This window comes from Chanodichthys erythropterus, chromosome 17 (assembly GCF_024489055.1).
Source record: "Chanodichthys erythropterus isolate Z2021 chromosome 17, ASM2448905v1, whole genome shotgun sequence".
Classification (NCBI taxonomy): Eukaryota; Metazoa; Chordata; class Actinopteri; order Cypriniformes; family Xenocyprididae; genus Chanodichthys; species Chanodichthys erythropterus.
Window position 1 is genome coordinate 33802973 of NC_090237.1, and position 19243 is coordinate 33822215.

At 35.3% G+C, this 19243-nt stretch overlaps 1 protein-coding gene across 4 annotated transcripts in view; it reads left to right on the forward strand.

The window, feature by feature from the left end:
* Positions 1-19003, forward strand: part of tgfb1a (transforming growth factor, beta 1a) — a 29800-nt gene extending 10797 nt beyond the window's left edge. For all 4 annotated transcript variants that reach the window (XM_067364300.1, XM_067364301.1, XM_067364302.1 and 1 more), the window contains 6 exons: positions 623-886; positions 10017-10103; positions 10214-10361; positions 11000-11150; positions 16390-16500; positions 16769-19003. In XM_067364300.1, the coding sequence (XP_067220401.1) occupies positions 623-886; positions 10017-10103; positions 10214-10361; positions 11000-11150; positions 16390-16500; positions 16769-16816 (809 nt within the window). In that variant the 3' untranslated portion in view covers positions 16817-19003. The remainder of the gene's footprint in view (positions 1-622; positions 887-10016; positions 10104-10213; positions 10362-10999; positions 11151-16389; positions 16501-16768) is intronic.
* Positions 19004-19243: the final 240 nt, after the last annotated feature.

Here is a 19243-nt window from a genome sequence, read left to right on the forward strand (position 1 = left end):
AAATGTTAATGTATTGATAATGTCTTATGTGTATGCAAGAGCGCATCAAGTCCTGCATCTAGACATGATAATAACGCAGCCCTGACGTTTCAACTAAACTATCCCCTGTGAAGGCCTCCTTCCTTTCCTTTCCCTATGTATAGATAAAACGTTATCAAAATTATTCCAATTTGCATAGATCTGTGGACACAACAACTTTTTCTGTATTATGCAGACCAGACAAGTAATTTGGCAATATCACTTTTTAAAAAGGACCAAGCTTCTGACCACATACACACTCAAACACACAAACCTATAGACTAAACACACAAATGAACGGCAAGAATGCATTAAAAGTATTTGGTTTTCAGTAATAAAGGTGTAATTTAAGCAGCCCCTAAAGTAATAATTAACAATTTTTACAACGGAAGTGATTCAATCAAAAACCAACTTTAGCTCGATAACATTTTTTTTTCTTAGCACTGCTGTAAATCCAAAACAATCCCTGTCAATTAATTTTCCTACTGTCACTGTGAAGCTGCTTTGAAACAATATGTATTGTGAAAAGCACTATATAAATGACGATGACTTGTCTGAGCTGTAAAATAACCATGAACTTTTATATTTCTTATTTTATCTCTAGCTCAGAATGGCACAAAGCATCAGATGTTCTTTAATGTATCAGAGATGAGACAGAGTATTCCAGACTACCGGCTGCTGTCTCAAGCAGAGTTACGGCTTCGGATTAAGAATCCCACCATGGACCAAGAGCAGAGGCTGGAACTGTATCGTGGAGTAGGTGATCAGGCTCGATATCTGGGCACCCGCTTTGTCTCCAAGGATTGGTCCAATCGCTGGCTCTCGTTTGATGTGAAACAGACGATGACAGAATGGCTGCAGAGTTCAGGTAAGGTCATGACTGCATTCAGCTAACATCAGTTGCAGTTTCCCAGTAGCAGTTGATGACTACATTTAAAATTACCCTCCATAATTTGTGCTCTTGTGCTCACATAGTGCACCCATAAAACAGTCTTCCTTTTCTTGAGTGTCTATCATGCTGAGATAACTCAAAACCTCAGTGAGACGACAATGCAGGATTCTGTTATTGATGCTAAAGTCCGTCTGATGTCCGAGTCCATCTGACATGCATTAAACAGTCCTAAATGTTTTTCAAAGATAGAAGCTTGTCTTCTGGGGCCAGTTCCATAATCATTGCCATTATGTTACAACTGTGACTTAAGAACTTGTATGATAACTAGCAGTTAGTCAAGAGACAATCAGTCTTACATTTCAGTATAAAAATAGAGGAATCTACGTTTTTCTGTAACTGACTTATAACAGTCTTAAAGAAAAAAATTGATGACTCACTTTATGCAACCAGTCCCTGGAAGACTGTACTGGAACACAGATGTGTTTCTTGGCAGACTGTCAAAGAATAAAGATAGATGCACTCTAGTCTCCCTGGAAATCCTGTAGAAGCCAGCAGTTATAATGTTTACTGTTTTACTGGAAATACTAAGTTTTAACTCTTGTCAGTAGGCGTGTAAGGCATTGTAGTTGATCCGTACAGAACAGGTGTTGTGCTGAATTTTGACCCCTGCCAGGGAAAACCATTCTAGTGTAAGAAGATGCAAAAGAGAACTCAATTCAGCACTCGTGCACTGTTTTCTGTGTGCATACACAGAGCTGTGACACGGCACGCTAATTGAGTTCTTATTCACATCTTGTTGTGCTTCAGCGGACACATACACATAACAATCTCAAAATTAGACAATAGAACAATAGAAACAACAAATCAACAATATATATTTAAAGGTGCTCTAAGTGATCCTGGGTGGAGTAACTTCCTGTTGACGTTCGAAGTGTTGTCAAACAAAACAGAGGCTAGCTAGACCCTCCCTCCTCCTCCTCCTCCTCCCCCTCCCCTCCGTGCTTCCTGAAACAGTCATGAACGCGCATTTAAAATCATTCTTGTCAGTTATTGGATGGAGCATGTTTATTATGTTTTGTGGTCCAGGCTGCACCCGTTTGTTTTTATTGCCATTTTCGGAGCTTGTGGCGACTACAGAGACCGTATTTTTTTACAGTGTGTTCAGGGGACAGGAAGCTAGCGGATAGTGAGGAGATGTTTGCTGTATGTGACAAAAAATGTTTTGGCCTAAAAACGCGTGACATCACTTAGAGCACCTTTAATATAAATAAATATAAATAAAATGCAATAAATGCAGGATATTGAAGTTATTAATGCAATTAAAAAATTCTTAGCACCCCCTCTGAACTGTTAGCAACCCCAAGAATAAACCCAATTGACCCTTCGCAAAGACCCGTCCCCCCTTAGTTACTGTTGCTTTGTCCGACAAGCCCTGGCCCTATCAAACCACACGCAGTGAAAATATATCACGGAGCAAAGAGGACACTGACAACACGTCGACAGACAAGACAATTGGGGTCAATTGAAACCATCACAGAAGTTCTAATGGTTACTAGAAAACTACAAATACCATTACTATTAAAACATCAATAAATGGTTTCAGTAGCAGTGTTGCCAAGTTCGCATTATGTCAGATAACACTTATACAAATTTGTCTGATAATTTACTCACCCCCATGTCATCCAAGATGTCCATGTCTTTCTTTCTTCAGTCGAAAAGATGTAACGATCGGCCCTATCGGTCGATTTTACATTAATTAAAAGATTATACTGTGTGAGCTTTTGGAGTGTTTAAAAAGATGAGACAGACAACAGAAATGAATAAATAAGGTGTATAGGCTACAATATTCACAAGGAACTTAAAACAACACAATAAAACTAGAATAACTTAAGCTGTTTAAAAACGTGGAGTTCATTTGCACCATACCCTAAAACATTCCATAGGAAGCTCTGTGTGTTGATAGTCCAATGTGTCCACCCGTATACAATCCAATGTGCAATAATCCAAAGTGCAAGTGTAAGAATGAAGTCCTGGAATAGCGAGTGTTCACAAAAAGTTACTCCACAAACCAGGCAACGTTTTGACCTGTTTTTAGGCCTTACTGCTCCTTTTATAGTGAGAGGCTACTTCCTACTATCTGTCATGTTATCAGTCAAATGACAGGCAGACCCATACACATTTAAAGACATACACACATTAAAATAAGTAAGAGGAATAAAATGGCTAAGACAACATGTAACCCAATTAAAACTCAAATATACATAAAACCTTCATGTTATATATAGTGAGCGGATAAAACACGTGTCTTACACGTGACAGTGTCACATAGTAATTAAGGTTTTTGATGAAAACATTCATCATATAAACAAATGATCGCCTTCCAAGTGATTCCGCCAAAACCACACTTTCGTATTCTTCAAAAAGCTTGTCCTACTCCTTCTCTATTCTACTTACAGAACGAACGCGGCGCCAGTTCCATTTTTTCTGTAAGTTGAATAGGGAAGGCGTAGGACATACAGCGCAAGCTTTTTGAAGAATACGAAAGTGTGGTTTTGGCAGAACCACTTGGAAAGCGATCATTTGTTTATATAAAGCATATACATTTAAATTTTTTTCTAAAATGACCGATTGTTTCGCTAGATTAGTCCCTTATTCCTCATTTGGTATCGTTTAAAGCCCTTTGAAGCTGCACTGACAAACTGTAATTTTGACATTCAACCATTTGGAGGCCATTGAAGTCCACTATAAGAAAAATAATCCTGGAATGTTTTCAACAAAAACCTTAATTTCTTTTTGAGTGAAGAAAGAAGGGCGTGGACATCTTGGATGACATGGGAGTGAGTAAATTATCAGGAAAATTTTATTTGAAAGTGAACTAATCCTTTACGCAAAACATGGTCAGGTCAAAGTGTCTGAATAATTTTTGGTTTCAAATTTTTTTGTATGAACATTTTTGGGTATAATATGTCACATTTACTTTGTTTTGCTATTCTCACTTACATAAATGAACTATAGTGTCCTGCACCCACTAGTAAAAATATATAAAAAATGGCTGAATAATTTTTGGTTCGACTATATATGTACTGTAAAGGGCTTGCTAATATTGCTTAGGTGAATTTTTTTAACCATCAAAACTGGTTACTGGTTGGGTGATGACAATGACAAAGTCTATTTTACCATGGTGATATTTAAACAACGATTACACTGTTGTGATTAGCACAGTGCATGATATGTAGGCAGGCCTAATCATACTGTTCAATTCAAATATGCTTTGGCCAGAGAGACTCGATCAGCACTTGCATCCTATCACAACTGATCATTATTTTCAACACAAATAATATTTTATTTTTCAGATATATAAATACACAAAAGTACTGGCCAAAATATGTATAGTTTTAATTTTTAAATACACATTAGTGTCTATGGAAGCGCAATAATAATCAAGAAAATAAAAAAAAAGTAAACACAATTTGACAACATCTTTTATTCACGTCAATCACACGTGTAGGTCATTATAAAGTTTACACAGTTCTTCTACACATTCACTGGCAACTCACTTTCAAGTCAAGTCACCTTTATTTATATAGTGCTTTTTACAATGCAGATTGTGTCAAAGCAGCTTTACAGTGACAACTGTAATAATTTTTGGCTGCACAGCAGCTCTTAAAGAAAATGGTGTCATTGTCCAGCTTAAGTAAATTCAGTATTGATGCATTCTGTTGTAAGAATCAATAGTTATTTAGTTAATTTATCTATATCAGCACTAGAGTAAACAGTGATGTCATCATCCAGCTCAGTTCAGTTCGCATACAATGGTGTCGATGCAGGCAGAACAAAACATTGTTGAATATCAAATGTCAATTGTCTCCAACTAAGCAAGCCAAAGGCGACGACGATGTTTTTAGAGAAAACTCGTATTATGAATAATCGTCTGATGGACTGCGACTCAAAGTGGAGGACTCATTTTTTTGAAGTAATTGGTTATATTAGTCCATTATATTGGATCTGTGGGGTCTTAAAGTGATAGCAGCCTAATATACCTGCTGCTGTCTATTTCATTAATAATAAACAACAAAAGACAAACAAACGACCGCTAGGAGTCAGCCATAACAGAGAGGAAGTGAGTCTCAATAACAGAGAGATATCAAGTAATACAAACTTTATTTACTATGAAAATAAGGGTTTAACATCAGGGGCAGACCCGAAGCCAAAATCTTCTTTTAGAAACTACTGTTGTCAAAAGTACCGACTTCGGTACCTAGTCGGTACTGAAATTTTAAAAACGTGACGCTGTTGAGTGGATTCGTAAACATCTCTGATTGGCCGTTGTTTTCACGGCTCATCGGATATGTCTGTGATAGGCTTCAATGATCAACGCTGTAAAAACGTTGTAAATAGTCATCAATTAATCTCTTCAGTAAGCGCTTACACAGATACACACGGGAGCGTTTGAAAGCAGGCGTCTATCGCGGATCAGTCCACTGTCCACTGCTTTCAATCGTTCGCGCTCCGACTTTCAAAGCGCTTTCAAATGCTCCCACGCGTTGATCATTGTAGCCAATCACAGGCATATCCGATGAGCGCGTCAACACAATGGCCAAACAGAGATGTTTATGAATCCACTCAACAGCGCTCAAAGCGTCACGTTTTTAAAATTTCAGTACCGATAGGTACCGAAGTCGGTACTTTTGACAACACTAAATAAAGAAAACAAAATACAACTTAACTTACCTACCTCCCTTAACCATAAACAAAGTGAAAATAAGATACAAATAAATTGGAATCAAACCCCCTACCTCCCTTAAAGTGAAATAGTATTTACAAGAATTTTTAAAACAGTATTTACAGAGTCTTTGGCAAACAAATCAGATTTGGAATTCAAGTCGTAGTCAAACGGGCAAAGATCAAATAAAACGGGGAATCAGAAACAACAATAACAATAAAAAAACACTCACAATCTCTCTGACATGAAACGATGACGAAACGAACAATAACGAAGCAAAAGTCAATGAAGGCAACGAAGCATGAGGCAGAAGCTGAGTGTTTGGGGTGGTCCTTATGTATGGATCAGATGCTTGGCTGGACCAATCACAGTTTGAAACCAGTTAATGGAGACAACACCCACCTGGAACACAAACACATCTATACACACAGAGAGAGAGAGTATACACACTAGGGGTGTCGCAATATACCGGTATTGACGATAACCGTGATATTCAAAGCATGAAATATCGATATCGTGTTAATATAGGGTGTGACAATTATACAGGTTTTGGCAATAACCACGATATTTAAAATGAATAGGACGCTTATGATATCATAACATGTAAATACTACAGTGCCAGTACCTGGTTGAGCTCTCAGGTGGCAGTATTGCACCTTAAGGCTGACACCTGTCAAACAAGAAGAAGAGACACAGTGCGCAGCTATTCCGAGCGGGAGAGTGAGAGGCTCTGTCTGCACCTGAAAAAAGTAAATAAGCTCGACAGTATGGGAGTTTTTCAGCTCCTTAGACAGCCCAATCCGCAGGATTTGCCTAGCTACAGTCTTACCCACCTCCGTGTCCATCACCCTGCAGATTACTCCATTTTACAGAGAGTAAGTTGCGATTATTTTACTAGTCATGGAATGGGAAATGTTATATTAACCTGTTAACAGCAATTTTCTGTGTTCACGTATATAAATAGAGGGTGATTATTTTAAGTACCGCGTTTTCTTTATTCGTCTTATGTGCGTGACGAATTTTTAGGATAGAGAATACGAATCTGACGTCACGCCGCATTGAGTTCTGGGTAACTTCTTTGTTTATCTGCCATATTGACAGGATCGCGCATCTTTCTGTTGTTGAGTTTAGTGCAGTAATTTGTTTTCTGTCATGATTGTGAAAAATGTCACCATTGTATGTCAATAATGCTGCATCAATAATTGTGATCATTGTTCTGAGGGAAAACAAGAGAGTGAAAAACGTTTTTTCACCTTTTCTACGTGTAAAAACACCAAGGGAAGCAGGTCAAGGAGATGATGACGCAGGATGGCAAATCTATTCATAATGGCACTGATTAAACCCACTATTTATCACTCAATAAAAGAATCACATTGCTAAGTGTTTTTGAACGTTTTGATTTTGTTTGGTTTAATAATTAACATTACCTTTGCAAGTCTGACTCTCACTGCGCTCGTGAATTAGCAGAACTTGACGGGGACATTCAAATGCTTAACAAGAAAAACGCTTCATGTGGCTTAATGCACCGAGACAAACAATTCTGTAGGCTACATATTTATTAAAGCGTACTGTGTGGAGATACGCAAATGAGCCCAAAATATGAACGCAACACGTTTATATGTTAAGCGGTTTCCTCTCATGTAAAGAAAACGCTTAATGCACTTAGACTGATATTAAAGAGACCAAATTCTGTTTACAAATAAAGCATTTGTGCAGAAAAACAGATAAGACCAAAATATAAACTTTCAGTATCACTTAAAATGCAAGCATTTTACACATTTTCTTCACAACAGTTTTATAAAGGTAAGAAATTGCTTAGTGTGGTTGTCATTCGTTAAAATAAATATTAAAATACGGTGTGTATGTGTCCGTCTGTCCGCTGAATTTGACCCATAATCTCTGATTCTCCTCGTCTGTGATGTGATCATGGAAAAGGGGGATTACAATGGCAAGTTGTAGGCCTACTCAATATGTTCGTTTAAGCATCATTTAAACGTTTCCAACAAATAAATGAATCAACTTTTCTCAGTGTGTTGATCACATAGATTTATTTGGATATTCGATGGCTGAAGCAGCAGTAAGCGTCCAGTGTGCGACATGGTAAACAGATCAACATTGTAAACTAAATTCTACAAAACTTAAGTGAAAAATAAATAAATAAATAAATAAATAAATAAATAAATAAAATGATCATGCCATGCGATAAAATAGCTTCTATTCCATGCAAACGATACCAATAAAAATTTTAATGTTCCACTTAATGGCAGAAACAAAACAAAAGGTAAGCAAGAATCCGTATTAATTTCAGTACAAGTAATAGAGGGCGATCCTGTCAAAATGGCGGCGCCGCCCCAGCATGCAACGAGGCATGACGTCGGTTCCTATAGAGGGTATGCACGTGACGTCACCGTGGACCGTTACGACTGCGGTCACGCCGCTGAGTGGCAGCATTGGTTTTCAGCGTGAATGTCGCGAAAAACACACAAAACACGTCCAAAACGGAAAAGAGCTTTGCGACTGACTGTATAAATACCTTTCACACAAAACCTGAGGTATATATTTAAAAACTTGCGAAAGCTACAGAAAAAAAAAGCAAATGGATTAATGTTACTGCAATTCACAGAAACAGCTCGACTCCAGCAGAGAAACATGGATTTGCAGTTATCATTTTGTGTCAAATTGTTGGATTTTGAGGTAAAATCATACCGTATATATTGTATTGTTATGTTGACAACTCATTAATTAAATATTTACCATCTTATATTCTGCATAATTGGGTGTTTTTAAATAAACAACACTGAAAAAAAACTATACTCTAAAACTATATATGTTTTAGGGCTGGACAATATGACAATATAACATTGATATAAGTGATTACGCGGATTTAAACCTACCTTGTAGTTATATAAATTTCACAGGCAGATTTGCTTTTTCGCAGTTTTCCCTATTAAATCCAGTCACGCAGCAGGTTCTTTTTTATCACTTAGTCCAACTGAGGGAACGCGTTTTCGGCGGGAAAGTGACGTTGATGCATACCCTCTATTCTCTATTGCGAATACGAGTGTGCAAAGGCCTTTACTCAGCGTGATGTAGATATGCATGCAGCTATTTGCCCTCAAAATTCAAGATACACGGGCATTTTTTTGCCCCGACAATTTTTTGTCATTATATCATAAGATGTAGTTGTTTTACAATATCACACGAACAAAAGTGCCATTTTCCCCAAATCAGCACAAATGCAATGTTCCTTCAACTTGTTAAATGAACAATGTGAGTTACATTTTAGACACAGTATTGTTAATATTGTTTGTTTTGTTCTTTATTTCGCCAACGCAAATTAAAAAATTATGAACAGCAGAACAAAGCCCCAACAGAAATGTTTTTGTTATACTGACTGAATCCGCGTTTAGAACAAATGAATCCGAGCTTCGTTCCCGAATGAAGTCATGAATCAATCATTTGAACAAATCGTTTGACTCACTCACTCATTAAGACAGTGACTTGCTGCCACCTACTGGCAGTTTAGTTTAGTTTTATATTTAAGGGACATTAAATATTTAAATATTAAACATTTAAATATTAAATTCAATTTATGTAGACAAATTGTAAATGCTGTGTAAATATATGTCACTTCTCATTCTGTGTCACCTCTGTATTACAAAGATGGATTTTGTTGATAATGATTTCATTTGATTGAAAACAGCCATAATGTATAGGCTACTATGCTAGTATTAATTTTTATTTCTTCAGGTCTTAAAAAACCTTAAATTTGACTAAATGTGCAGCAACCCTGAAAGAGAAAATCTAAATAAACAAAGTAAAAATTATTTAGACTGATAAATTTTCCCCCCAAGGTTTCTATAAATTCCGCGATATATCGATACCGTGATATTTTTTGGCCACAATAATCGTGGTGTGAAAAATCCAATATCGTGATAGCCCTAATACACACACAATGACAGTTGATACAGACAAAATATCTTAGGGTCTTAACAACAAAGAGAAAATCCCTTTTGTAGCTTTAACAGATTAAAGATTAATTGTATTTAATTTATTCAGTGAAGACTATGCAGTGTTATTTTACACTTGATTATTCAATTTCTGTACCTGTGTGTCTGTACATTTGCTGTGGTATTGAATAATTAAAGTGTTCTTTAAATAATAAATGGAAAGCAAAGTAATATTTGTAAACCCTACATTATTCATCTTGAATAGACTTGATTAGTATGGAGTGACCAATTTTTATGTATTTATTTCCTTCTTTGATGTAAGTGCAGCTACACAAGCAGTTGCATTATGTGTTACATGGTTTATACAGTAGAGTACTCCAAAATCTAAATAATCTTCTGTTTGTGTGTGTGTGTGTGTGTGTGTGTTTAACAGAAGATGAAGAAAGTTTAGAACTGAGGTTGTACTGTGGCTGTAAGACAGACCAGCAGAGTACAGATAAATTCCTCTTCACTATATCAGGTGAGATAATCTTAATAATCTGAAACATAGTGTTGGAAATGTACAAAAGAATCCAAAACTGACATAATCTTTGATTTAATCTTTTTCTGTGTGTATATGTGTATTTTAAGGACTGGACAAACAGAGAGGCGACACTGCCAGTCTGGCAGATATGATGGTGAAGCCTTACATTTTGGCTTTATCTTTGCCCTCTAATGGCAACTCCCTTGCATCCGTTCGCAGGAAACGAGATGTTGGCACTGATGTTACTTGTGATGAGTATGTCTCTTTGCTCTCTTTTGCATTTTAAGTTTTATTATGTTTACATACAATACAAGAATAAAAATAGCTAATAGCTAAACACTACTCTCATGTGGACCAAATGTCTGAATATCTTTTATATTGTGACAATGTTGCATTCCTTATTCTGATTGGTTGATAAACATTCCAAGGGTCTTAATTTATTTGAACTAATTAGATAATTAGGCAATAATTTGTCTATGAAGGAGTTCCAGGTTTGATAACAGTATCTTTTAAAGAATCATTGCTACTGTTTCCTGACCAAAGTAAGGGGTTGATTTTAAAAATATTGTTCTTTCATAAGGTTACACAGCTGTGTCGCTACATAATACATTTTTGAATGCTTAGGCTAAATACATTTTAACAGGACTTCAAATAGCCACACAGACCACAAAATAGAATCCAGTCCAACTGCTGGATAAAAAAGAAAAACAATGCCACAAAATTATACATTGCAATTCCAGAATGGGGGGAAAAAGTTAATAAAGTGACTGTAATTCAATAACTCAACCCCTCATCAATTATGTCTATCTAATAATGTGGTGTATAAAACTGACTTAAGCAAGAGTCACTGAACACAAAAGATAAACTCCCTCCTTCCCACTATTCTCTGACAGAAAAACTGAGACCTGTTGTATGCGTAAGCTTTATATTGACTTTCGGAAAGATCTGGGCTGGAAGTGGATCCACAAGCCCAAAGGATACTATGCTAACTACTGCATGGGCTCCTGCACCTACATCTGGAATGCTGAGAACAAATACTCTCAGGTAGAGTGTTTTTTTCCACCCCTGTCCTATTTGACCAATAAAGCTACAAAATATAATGCATATAAAAGTATGTACTTTGCCAGTAAGTGTGTAACAAAAGTTACATTATGTCAGTATCTGGACATTACTAGGCACAAGTGAATTTGACTTTTTCTGCACTGACTTTTTAGGGGAAAATCTGCACAGTGCAAATTTTGTATATCTAAAATGACCTTACAACATTACTACTGAACTTTACATTTATACCTTTAAAAGCTGTGGCAGCTGCAGCTTCATGCTCCTATACTCAGTTTTCTTCACTGAGCTGAAGGAAATCCTTAAACTCTTCTCTGGTACCATTTTGTAAACACACCAGAAAAAGTATGTCATACCAGTTGCTTAATTGGATTAATACAGTTGTGGTCAGAATTATTGGAACCCTTGGTAAATATGAACAAAGAAGCCTGTGAAAATAAATCTGCATTGTTAATCCTTTTGATCTTTTATAAAAAATTCACAAAAATCTAACCTTTCATTGATGTACAAGAATTGAAAATGTGGGGGAAATCTCTTTTGTCTGGAGAGATTCTGTATGGAGGAATGGTCTCTGATCTCTTTTCAGGTGTTCTCCAAACTCATCAGGCAATATAGGTGAAGACTCAGAGCTGTTATCTTGGTAAAAGGAGGTTGAAAAAAGTATTGAATAGAAGGGCACCATTAATTATGGTCAATGTGTTTTGGAGAAAAACATTTATTTCATAATGTGATTCCCCTGCCCCCACTTTCAATTCTTTTATTTCAATGAAAGGATAGATTTTTGTGAATTTTTTTTAATGAAAGATCAAAAGGATAAACAATGCAGATTTATTTTTACAGCCATCTTTGATCATATTTACCAAGGATGCCAATAATTCTGACCACAGCAGTATTTGCAACAAGATTTGGTATGTACAATTTCTAATCTTTAATACTTATTAGAACAGAAAACTGCCTGAACAATTTCCTTGCTCTGGTTCTTGTAAATTTTAGAGCAAGAATACACAACACCACCTTTAAAAAGAGTTGCGCTTTTGGCTATGTACAGTATGTTAGTTCATTTTCAATGCACAGATACAGTATTATTCAGAAGTACATTTGAGGTCAGCAGTTGGCAATGTAGAGAAAACAAGTCTTGAATGACTAGTTACCTGAAGGGCTGAAATGCCAAACACTTTACATCATTACATCTTAAATTGTAACGGTTATGTTTTTTTCTTTTTTTAGCTTTTAAGTTCTGCCATTGCGAACTTCAAATTTCACCAGTTTTAATAATGAAACTTGTTGTCTCTTATAGAAGTTAATACGAATCATACCTAAGGATCCTGGCTGTTTTAATGTGTGAGCTGCCTGAGATAATGTCCTTAAGGGGGGTTATTCACCTAAACATGAAAATTATGTCATTGTTTATTTCTTCAGAACACAAAAGAAGAGTTTTTAAGAAAAACTGGTTTTGACACTTGCAAAGTTTGGTGTCAATATGTCAAAGCATTGCGGAGATACAGCTTCAAGAGTCGTTTTTGCATCATGCCTCATATTCGTTGCTCCAGTATACGAAAACGGTTTGACTTATCGACTTGAAATCCATAACTTTTTGACGGCATGGTCTGAAGATGATACGGTTCAATTTTGGTGAGAATCGGAGCAACGATCTAGGAGGAGTTTGAAAAAGTATGTTTTTAAAGAAAAACAATATGGCAGACAGGAAGTTCAGCCGACTATGGCAAATTCGATATCTCAGCATGACCCAAGGAATCAACTGAGACCAGTTTCATTACAATCAGTTAAAATAGTCAAAAGTTATTAGACTTTTTGTAAATTTTGTTATAACTTTTGACCACAAGGTGGCGCTGGTCCGAAACTTCTCAGGCACCTTCAGGGCATTGTGCTGATGACCCATACCAAGTTTCGTAACGGTACGCTAATGCGTTCGTAAAATACAGCATTTTAGCACAAAATTCAAAATGGCCGACAGCCAAAATGTTCGATATGGGAAAATTGGTTATTATTCGACTCGGCATGATGCCCTGAATCCAACGAGATCAAATTTATGATTTTTGGACAAACCCATCAGAAATTATAAGCAAAAACAGCCAATTTTCATATCTCCGCACCAGTAGGTGGCGTTGCACTAAAACACTGCATGATGCCTCGGGTCATGCTTGTGATGTAATGTACCAAGTTTGTTCTGAATACGATAAAGCGTTATGGAGATACAGCCTTACGTCCATTTTCGCAAGCGCTATGTAAAATTTGTTTGCGTGTTTTTCGAAAATGCTTTGAGGAATCGACTTGAATTCCATAACTTTTTGTCAGCATGGTCTGAAGATGATCTGGTTCAATTTTCCTGAAAATAGGAGTAACGGCCTAGAAGGAGTTCGAAAAAGTAGGTTTCATGACGGAAAATGCCATACGGCTTGACCCAAGGAACCAGATGAAAAAAGAATGTTGTTTCTAACCCTCACAGTTCAAAAGTTATTAACATAAACATAAGTGCAAATTTGGACAGCTGGTGGCGCTAGAGGGATTGAGTTAGAGACTCCAAATTTGCTATGGACAAAGGTCAGACTGTCCTCTAACTGTGTGCCAAATTTCACAACTTTTTACCATACGGTTCTATGGGCTGCCATAGACTTCCAGAGCGGAAGAAGCAGAATAATAATAACGCCAACGGATACAATAGGTCCCTACGCACCTTCGGTGATTGGCCCCTAAAAAGTGCCAGGGTTAAAGATACAAAATATAAAAAATATAAAATATAAAACAAAATATAAAAATATAAAACACAATATCAACCAAATGAGAAAGTAAATAAAAATAAAAATAAACAATAAACCAAATAAACAATAAAAGGCTTTGATATTTCATAAAAAAATGTATTAAATAAATTAATGGTTTTAACAGCTTTTTTGTTCTGTCCTTAAAAGAAACCATATAATTTCAATTCTTTCAATACCACAGAAAAAAAATAAAAAAAGAGGTTTCTGATCACTAAATTTACACCAATGAATATGAAACTTAACAAATATAATCACCAGATTAATAATATATCCCTCATTTTCCAGACTCTTTTCATAATTGAAATAACCCAATATTACATGGTTATATAACAAATGAAAATTGCATATCAATTTGTCATTAATACATTTAGAATCCTCCCACCTTAACGTCTTTGTTGACAGTGCCAAAAAATATGAAGTACAGTTTCTGGCTGCATTAAACAAAATGAAGAACATCTATGTCTTTGTTAAACATGGATAGAACATGTTTAGCAGTAAAGTTCATGCAATATCTTAAATTAATTTTCCTTGACCTTATTTGTAATAATATATTTATTAGGTAACAGCTAGACCTTACTCCAATTAATAGTTCCAATAAACCTTGAGCAATAGGAAATGACATGTGGTTTACTCACTACTTCTTTTTGAAATAGGGAATGTAGAGCCTTATTATTATTTTTGCTTGTCAAAAAACAAATTTTACCACAGAAATTATCAGCTGGATACAAAAAAGATACATGTGTAGAGTATGAAAAACTTCTACATAAAGAAACAACACCCTAAGAAATAGCACAAATTACAGATGCAAATTATTTAGGGGATACAGGGAAATTGAAGTTTGAAAGAAATTCATCGTAAGTCATTAAATAACCTTGATAATTCAATAACTGCCCAACTAAAAGGATGCAATTGTCAAACCAAGTTTTCAAAAATATACTCTTATGCTTATACAAAATTTTACTTACTCCAGATGTAATAATGGTGAGTTGAAAAGTTTTGCCTGTAAATGAACTTCAAAAACCAAAAGTGTTTGCCTATGAAAAGCTGACAGTTTAACTGGAAGTTTTTCAGTTAATCTCACAAAAGCAAAAATGAAAAGTTGGTCAAAAACAGAAATTATATTCCAATTGTGAAGGTGTTTTTTAAAAAATAAAAATAAATAAATAATCAAGACCACCATTTTATATGAATTAACAATTACAGATTTTCTAATATAATGTATATGGTTTTTCCACAAAAAGTTCAGCATTATTTGATTAGTTATCTTATTTATTTTACTATCTGAATGTTTTGAGGTAGCTACATAAGTAAGCCTCGAGATATCTTCCGTTTTAGCCAGCAGAACACGACCTTTGAGAGACAGGTCCCTCTGTAACCAAATATTAAATCTGTTCTTTACTTTTTTTAATCACAGGATTCAAATTTTGTGAGATTTTCTCCTGCTCATTTTTAGTAAAAACCATACCCAAATAAGTTGGAGCATTCTTTACAGGAATATTACAAATTGTTCTGGCATGGCAACTTTTCAAAGCGAACAGTTCACATTTTTGTAAATTAAGGCATAGTACTGGAAAAAAATTGAATGAACTAGATTGCTGACTGAATTTGATCAACATTTTTCAAGAAAAGAGCTGTATCATCAGCCATCTGACTTACCAGAACACTTATTTCTTCAACTTGAATTCCTTCAATCTTGCTTGATTTAATGAAGTGACAAAATGCCTGAGCAACATTGAGAAAGAGGTAAACAGAAACTGGGCAACCTTGCCTAGACCTTGCCAACCTTTCTAGATAAAATGTGTAGTGCCATTATTTAATTTCACAGAACTATTTCCACCTGCATAAAGAGTTTTCATGGCATTACAGAAATAGGCCCCAAACCCAAAGCATTCTAAACAGTAACAAATAAAAAGGTGCTCAACAGAATCAAAGGCTTTGAAAAAAATCTAAAAAAGTATAAAGCTACCATCTTTTAAAAGGTCAGAATAATCAATAAGATCAAAAATAAGTCTAATATTATTAAATATAAAATTTTCCAGCAATCCATGTTTTCACTGTTATATGGTAGGGGGCACTATTAAACATCTTATGAAAGAGTACTGAATCTCTGGATCAAAATACAGGCAAAGAAGAAGCAGAAACAAGCAATAGAAACAATGCTTAGACAGTCATTGGCACATGTAAAATAACGTGATCATCATACATTAAACTACATACAGTCAACTTCCTAATGTTACCAAATAAAATGTTGACCCAGGAAGAGGTATAGGACTGTGCAAGCTTTGGAGGTGTTGATGACTCAATCTACTCCATCAATGTTTCAATAATCGCTCTGAATCAGATCTGGACATAGGCAATTTTCAAAAGGTTGCTTATTTTGAATGAAACTTACCCACATTCAAAAAAAGAATGCATGAATATTGGTATGTGTAATTGTTTCACAGATATTAGCCTTGTACAAACACCACAACCCTGGTGCATCTGCTCAGCCATGTTGCGTACCTGCAGTCCTCGACCCTCTACCAATTCTTTACTATGTGGGAAGACAAAACAAGGTAAATGCCTCTTTCCCTATTTTAATGGCTTCTCAACTTCATGCATAGGGGGAACTCTTCATCGATAGATATCCCAGATTGATGTCAAGGTGCTTTTAAAGCAGTTAAGGCACAAATAGTGTATTCTTTGGAGTGAGAACAATTTGGCATTATTATTATCTAACAAAATGTTTACATAAGAAGTATTTCACCTGACAAGGTTTTGTGCTAGAATGTACTACAAATGCATTAATGTGAATTAATCATTTTATCTTGGCTCTGTTTCTAGGTGGAGCAGTTGTCCAACATGGTGGTGAGGAGCTGCAAGTGCAGTTAATGTATGACTGTATAACATTATTTTATTTCAGAAAGTGCTCCATGGCAATATCTCTCTCTGGACGATTAGTAAGCAAACATACAGATAGATGAACATATAAAGTCTCACTGGGAAGGAAAATCAGGAACTGAGACAACTGACAAGGATGGGAAAAGGAGAAAGGAGAGTCTTGTAAAAAAATAGGAGGGAAAATGAAACAGGGGAATAAAAAATATCTTTGAAAATGAGACTTTCTCAGCCATGCCCCTCTACAGTGGCACAAGTGCACACAAAGGCATTCCGTTAAAGCATTTCACAAAACAAGCTCAATATCAAACCAAATATATGCTTTGTTATCTTTTTTTATGTTTATTTACATTACTCATTCCCATTAATTTATTGTGCTTGTTAAGTTCATAATTTGATTGTACCATGAGGGTAGTCGTGTAGCATTGCATGCCAAATGTACAATGAAGATTTCTAATGGTGCTGTACTGATAAAGGAAATTATGTCAAAGGAACATCTAATGTGTCAATTAATAGTAAATACACATTAAAGAGAAGTGTTTGCACTAACAACGGAGGTGAAGGCTCATGACGTACAGTATGTGGCAAGAAAGCTATTGGCATTGAAGCATGCATGAATCAAATGCTTTAATATTTGGGTGTTTTTTTAATGTGCAGGTTTTATTGCTGTGCACAGCTGTGCTCTGAAACCCTCAGGATCTCACCTGAACAGGTGTTCCTGTAAACAGGGTCTTAGTGTAGACCAGTTGAGGTATCAGCTTTTGAAAGCAAGAGAAACACTACAGGGTTAGTACTGAATGGCAAACATTTCAAAGCTCTCATGTGCTCCTCAGCTACATATTGCACTCCGTCAAGTGCCACAGGAATATGTCTTTTATAACTTGCCTCTTCAGGTCCTCCTGTATTCAGGGTCTGTTAGTTCTCAAAAATATCCATAGCTTTGCTAAAGGAATATGTTGGTCAATCTCAGCAAAACATGTCTGTCACATTTTTTTTTTTTAAAAAGGAAAAAATCTTTTATTTCTCACAAATGTGAATCTTCATTTTAGGACCATGAATATTGTTTGCATTGTGTGATTTTCTTGACAAATTTACCGTAAAATAAAAAAAGCATTTTAGTCAATGTAATGTATCTGGTCAATTCAGTTATTGTTTCACAATTTATAAACATTAAATTAATAAATGTTTTAATTTAAGTAATCTTTTTTATAACAGTAAAAGAATGCACTTAGTTGTCATGAAAATAATACAATACATAATACAAAGAATCTGATCCTAAAAACAGGCGTAATTTTCTTATAAAATATTTACTTTTTTCTTCTGGTTTTGAGGTGAAATTTGGGTTTTATCAAATTCACCCATGTATGTGCAAGTATGTATCTTGATGTATTAGTGTTAATGAGGAATTTTAGAATTTTAGTAAAGAAATGATGGCTGACAACCTCTGTGTTGAGTGGTGAGTGTGTTCTGTGTGTTTAGTTAAATACAACGCGGCTGAGACTACACTGCTCACAAACTCAAAGCACCCTTCACTGAAGTATACTGGCTATTTGCAACATCTTTTAATATCTTTATGTACATACTGCTCACTTTGTTATATTTTGATATTTTAAACTGCAAGTGTTTTAAATTGATATAGGTGCCATCTGACAAACATTTCACATTCATGCAGTGTTTATTATAATTTTATTTTATTTAATTTTTTTGTGCCATTGTGACCCATTAATTGTTTTAATAAAAAAACCTCTCAATCCAGTTCACAAAATCCTAGTGGAAAGACACAAACTCTCATTATTATCATCCTCCCCATAAATATTATTAATTCCTGTGATGTACTGTACTATGAAAGAATCAATTACTCTCATTACAGTAAAGAATCCTGTACAGAAGTTAACGGGGAGATTCGGGAGTGCTGTAACACTTTTTTTTTCAACAATTGTAACTGAATGTTTTTTTTTTCTTCAAAAAACATTAAAGTAGTTTAGAAATCTTCATAAACTGTATAAATTAGGGTCAGGTACAAGTAGGCTGAGTAATGGAGTTACAGCTCCTGTCCTACGGCAAATTATTTACAAACATTTGTATTTTTTGAAAATATTTATAATAATTTATTTATATATAAAATGTAAATAATAATAAATACAATTGTGATAAAAATATATTTCTCAACATGTTCTTTCCTAATAAACTTCCATAATAAATGTCTGTTTTAATGTGAACTCTGTAATCTATTGTCCTTCTGTTTCTGTTTTCTTTTGCTGTTGTTTCTTTTCTACTTTCTACTTTCCACACTTCCCTCTGGGAATTATTGACATGTGGTTGCTCAGGCTTTGGAAACGACTGATGCATGTCCAGACCCGCTCTTAAAACTTGTAGTGATGACTCCATGGAAAAGTTAACAAATACACACACAGGGAAGCA